Below are 5,085 nucleotides of genomic sequence, written 5' to 3'. Positions count from 1 at the left end.
AATTGAACCATACACAAGCATGTACTGATACAAGCACCATCAACCAGACATCATCCACTTCCCCATCCATCCCCATCTGCAGCCTCGCCGTGAGGGAGGGAGATCCGGCCGAAACCCCGACAGAATCACACCTTGCTTGTCTCCCCCTGCAGCCTCGTTGGCTCCGCCCAGCTCAACTTCTCCGACCCAGTCCAACCCTCTTCTCCACTCCCCATCCATCCCCATCCCTAAAATCATGAACCCTAAACCATGAAGTGGACCAAATGAACCACCAGGAGGTCCATGAACTAGAGGGAGATCATGAACTAGAGGACCAAACGAATCACGAACCACCCTGACCCCATGAACCCTAACCCTAACCCCATGAACTAGAGGGAGATCATCCCCACGCAACAATAAACGAACCACCCAAACCCTAGAATATCCTAACCCATGAGGGGGCTCTACTAGAGGGGAGATGGATCCACTAGAGGGGAGGTGGATCCACAAGAGGAGGGGAGATGGATCAAGGGGAGAAGTACCTAGGGGGAGATGATGTTGACGATGCAGCGGTGGTCGTCGTCGATCGCGCCGTCGTCGATGTAGCCTCCGTCGTCGTTGATGTAGTCGATGCGGCCGCCGTAGTCGTCGATGTAGTCCGCGGCACGGAGGAGGGGAGGGAGTGGGAGCGGGGCGGCGCGGAGCAGGGAGGTGCGGGGCGGAGCAGAGGAGGGGCGGCGCTATGGTGGAGAGGAGGGGCGGCGCTATGGTGGGGAGGTGGGCAGTGGGAGCGGGGCGGCGCGGAGCAGGGAGGGAGAAGGTAGGGTTCGTCGGGGAGAGGGGAAATTTTGGGAGGGGAGGGGAGGGGATCCCGCGTGGTAGTGGGAGAGGGAGGAGAGGGAGTGGAGGGAAATTTTGGGAGAGGGAAATTTTGGTGGAGGGAAAATTTTGGTGTGGGAGGGAAATCCTTTTGGGTTTGGGTGTAGAAAAAATAGGGTTTTTTTGTAAACTTTGTAGAAATCATGGTTAAAATCATACCGAGTAGCTCAAGAAAGCGCCGGTATTGCAAGTTTAGTATTTTTGCTAGTTGGTAGGCCACATTTGATGATGTGACACGGAGGTCTCCTATTTTTTTGATTTTTTTGAATTTTTTACGGTGTTTTCAAAAACCGGCCGATTTCGTCGCGGCTACCGTCCATGGCTATGGTTTGAGCCGTGCAAATCTGTTGTCGATTCTGTGATGGAATGCCTACCTGTGAAGCTAAAAAGCATTTTTAGTGAAAATAACGGGCAAGCTATGGAGGACCCGCAGTTCAAATTCCAGCCGGTTCCAGCTGAATCGGCCGAAGGTGGTCCGAATTGCCGGGAGTAGCTACGAGGGTCGGAAATGCATGCTTTTTGGCGACCGTCCGTAAAATAGGGTCTACTTTGAGATAGACATGGAATGGCGCCGTTTGGGGTGCCCCTCCTTGTAGCCGCTTCACGAAAAACGCATGTCTTTTGCATTCAAAAAATGAAAAATGGTTTTTTTGTTAAACAAGTTGGAACCTCGCTTTGGCAACATTGTTTGCCATCACAAGACGGAGGCATGCGCCCAATTTGGGCATATTATCAGAAACTATTCAACGGATGCGGCCATATCATTGCTAGTTTGGCTTGAAAGGCATGAATCTTCGTTCGTGGTAGGTTGTTTTTGAGAACACTTTTTCAAGAAAACGCCGGTATTGCAAGTTTAGTATTTTTGCTAGTTGGTAGGCCACATTTGATGATGTGATGCGGAGGTCTCCCATTTTTTTGATTTTTTTTGAATTTTTTACGGTGTTTTCAAAAACCGGCCGATTTTCTCGCGGCGACCGTCCGTGGCCAGGGTTTGAGTCGTGCAAATCTGTTGTCGATTCTGTGATGGAATGCCTACCTGTGAAGCTAAAAATCATTTTTAGTGAAAATAACGGGCAAGCTATGGAGGACCCGCAGTTCAAATTCCAGCCGGTTCCAGCTGAATCGGCCGAAGGTGGTCCGAATTGCCGGGAGTAGCTACGAGGGTCGGAAATGCATGCTTTTTGGCGACCGTCCGTAAAATAGGGTCTACTTTGAGATAGACATGGAATGGCGCCGTTTGGGGTGCCCCTCCTTGTAGCCGCTTCACGAAAAACGCATGTCTTTTGCATTCAAAAAATAAAAAATGGTTTTTGAATTTTTACGGTGTTTTCAAAAACCGGCGGATTTAGTCACGGCGGTCGTCCGTGGCTAGGGTTTGAGTCATGTTTTTCGCATTCAAAAAATGAAACTTATATTGTTTCATACAGGAGCATGCACAAAAACCCATAATTTTATCTTTCATCCATGAGCATGCATAAAAAATTTCAATTCCCATCAATTACCAAACTGAATATTCATTGTTAAAAACATGACTTGTTTAGATGACACTGTCATACAACATCCATGAGCATGCACAAAATTAAACCTGACATACTTAACATTGACATGTTCATATTACACTAACAAGCTTAAACCTAACATGCTGAACACCTTCTTAACATCTTCACTCCTCCTTCTTCTCCTTCATCAACCTGATGCGCTCAGAGTGGCGAATCCGAACGCGGATGTACTCCTCTACCACAATTGGCATGGTCCTGTCGCCAAGCTGTGGGATTGCAGGCGCCGCCACCATCGCGAGGTCGTCGTCCGCCACCACCATAGCAAGGTCGTCGTCCGCCACCACCATAGCAAGGTCGTCGTCCGCCACCACCATAGCAAGGTCGTCATCCGACACCACCATAGCAGGGTCGTTGTCGGCCACCACCATAGCATGTTCGTCGTCAGCCAGAATAGGCTGCTCCTCGTCATCCCCGCTCTGCTCCTCGTCATCATCCCCGCTCTGCTCCTCGTCATCCCCGCTGCTGCTCCCATTGCCTGGCCAAATGCAACAAAGTGTGAACATGGTGTTGTCGTCGTGCAGGTAGAGGAAGCCAAAAGGACAGGAAGAAGAGAGGCAGAGAGCTTACTGGCATCGTCGTCGTGCTGGTAGTACATGCGGCACATGGTGTTGTCGAACATCTTCATGGTGAACATGGTGTCGCCGTCGTAGAGGAAGACAAGGAAGTACCCGAGCTGTAGCTCATGGGCGCGGGCGAAATGCTCCCAGCCGGGCCCTAGGTACATGTGGCCTTCACCATTAAACACCACCGACACGTCCCACAGCCTGTGAAGCCCGCTGCCGGCCTCCCGCAGCTTCACTTTGTGGGTCTCACGGCCGGCGAGCATCTTTGCAAACTTGTCAGGCAGCCTCTGCAGCGAGGGTCAAGCAGTGGTTAATTGTGGCAATCAAGCACTAGACAGCAGAGTGATGATAAAGAAATGAGTGGATTTCTCAATTACGATCTCGAAGAACTCGAAACCTTCCAAGCCAGCCATCTCACTTCTCTGAAAAACAACATCAATAGCATAGTAAACTAACACAGCAACAGCAACATCATCAGGTGACCACCAACATCAACAACACTAAAATCTACTATAAATTGACCAAAACACAGCAATATAAATTGACCAGAACCATATCTATTATAAATGGACCAATAGTGTACAGCTACATAGCAGGAAATACTTCATGCAAGAAAATTATAGCAGGAAATACTTCATGCATCATCAAGAGATTATGATCATTTCTGACACTGGCCTTTCTCAACCTTTTGAGCTAGCATAATCACAGTACATGATGCACACATATGCAAACTTGACATCATAATGCTCATACAAGTGTCTCATACTTGCTGCCTTGTCTAATTCTCATACAAGTGTCTCATAATTACATTTCTGACACTGCCTGATAATGCTCATACAAGTGTCTCATACTTGCTGCCTTATCTAATTCCTTAACTGAATCCTTAACTGAATACTTGATAGCATAATCCTTAACTGAATCAATTCCCACTAATCAAACCCTAATCTAATCCAACCCTAATATAATCTAATGCAGTCCCAATCAAACCCTAACCAAATCAAACCCTAATCCAATCCCTACCTAATCTAATCCAATCTAGGCGACGGCAAGAACCCTAATATAACCAGTAGCAGAAAACTAATCCAACCAGGAAGGAGAGAGAGAGGAAGCATTCATACGTTGGGAGAGATAGGAAGGAGTCGGCGGTGGTGGGAGAGGAAGGAGTCGGTAGCGGTGGGAGAGGAAGGAGCCGGCGGTGGTGGGGAGGCCGGCGGTGGGAGAGGAAGGAGCCGGCGGCGGTGGGCGGCGTCGTCGATGGAGAGGAGGAGTGGGTCGAGTGGTGAGGAGAAGTGGGGAAAAGAGAGGGAGCGGGTCCACTTATCAGAGAAGTGGGGAAAAGAGAGGGAGCGGGTCCACTTATCAGAGGGAGCGGGTCGACTGGTTTGATATATTAAAAAGGGTGGGAAAAACATGTGAAACAACAGCCTCTTCCTAGCCCAGTGGTCGAAACACAGTGAAATAAGCGCCAGGTCGTGGGTTCGAGCCCCCGCACGCGCAATTTTTTTGGCCGCGCGCATATTTTTGGTAGCTTGGGTACAATGGCAAAATGGCCCACTTGTCAGCGAGTGGGTCGAGTGGCCCACTTGTCAGTGAGGTGCGTGCTTGATACTTGACTAGTTTGATATATTTAAAAGGGTTGGCATAGAGTGGAAGACCAGTAATCTCTTCCTAGCCCAGTGGTAGTAACATAGTGAAACAAGCGCATGGTCGTGGGTTCGAGTCCCCGCAGGCGCATATTTTTTGCTCACTGAAGCAAAATTCAGTTAAACATTCAGTTGAAGCAAAATTCAGTTAAACATTCAGTTCTGACCAAAATTCAGTTAAAAAAATAGCATCTTCAGCTCCATGCCATCAGAACACAGCATCTCAATTCAGTTCAAAAAAACTTCATGAAACATAACATCTCAAATCAGTTCAAAATAGCAAGCATAACAGCTGCAAAAACTACATTTTGCTCCATATTACAAAAACTACATTTTGCTGCTGGAATCTTAAAACATCATTTTGCTCCATATTGCTACAGCCATCAGGATCACATCATTTTTCTACAACCATCAGGATCACATCATTTTGCTCCTAGAATCTTCAAGCATTTTTCTACCTGG

General features: G+C 48.1%; 1 protein-coding gene across 1 annotated transcript; it reads right to left on the bottom strand.

Moving 5' to 3' along the window:
* Positions 1–521: 521 nt before the first annotated feature.
* Positions 522–3,142, bottom strand: LOC123039189 (B3 domain-containing protein REM20-like). The gene is made up of 3 exons (XM_044462453.1): positions 2,985–3,142; positions 2,756–2,892; positions 522–719 (listed from the first exon to the last, which is right to left on the bottom strand). The coding sequence occupies exons 1-3, from the start codon at positions 3,139–3,141 to the stop codon at positions 522–524; spliced, it is 492 nt and encodes a 163-aa protein (XP_044318388.1). The 5' UTR covers position 3,142.
* Between the last annotated feature and the right edge of the window lie 1,943 nt (positions 3,143–5,085).

Source organism: Triticum aestivum, chromosome 2B (genome assembly GCF_018294505.1).
Source record: "Triticum aestivum cultivar Chinese Spring chromosome 2B, IWGSC CS RefSeq v2.1, whole genome shotgun sequence".
NCBI classification, from domain to species: domain Eukaryota; kingdom Viridiplantae; phylum Streptophyta; class Magnoliopsida; order Poales; family Poaceae; genus Triticum; species Triticum aestivum.
The sequence above is the reverse complement of the archived record's forward strand: the minus strand, read 5'-3'. Positions and strand labels throughout refer to the sequence as shown.

Bases quoted from the DNA above. Each gene is read 5' to 3' on its own strand.
- LOC123039189 (XM_044462453.1), bottom strand. From the start codon at position 3,141: ATGTACCTAGGGCCCGGCTGGGAGCATTTCGCCCGCGCCCATGAGCTA. The intron at 2,893-2,984 runs GTAAGCTCTCTG...GCATTTGGCCAG, and splicing joins CCAGCACGACGACGATGCCA to GCAATGGGAGCAGCAGCGGG. The intron at 720-2,755 runs GTGGTGTCGGAT...TCTCCACCATAG, and splicing joins CCGACAACGACCCTGCTATG to CGCCGCCCCTCCTCTGCTCC.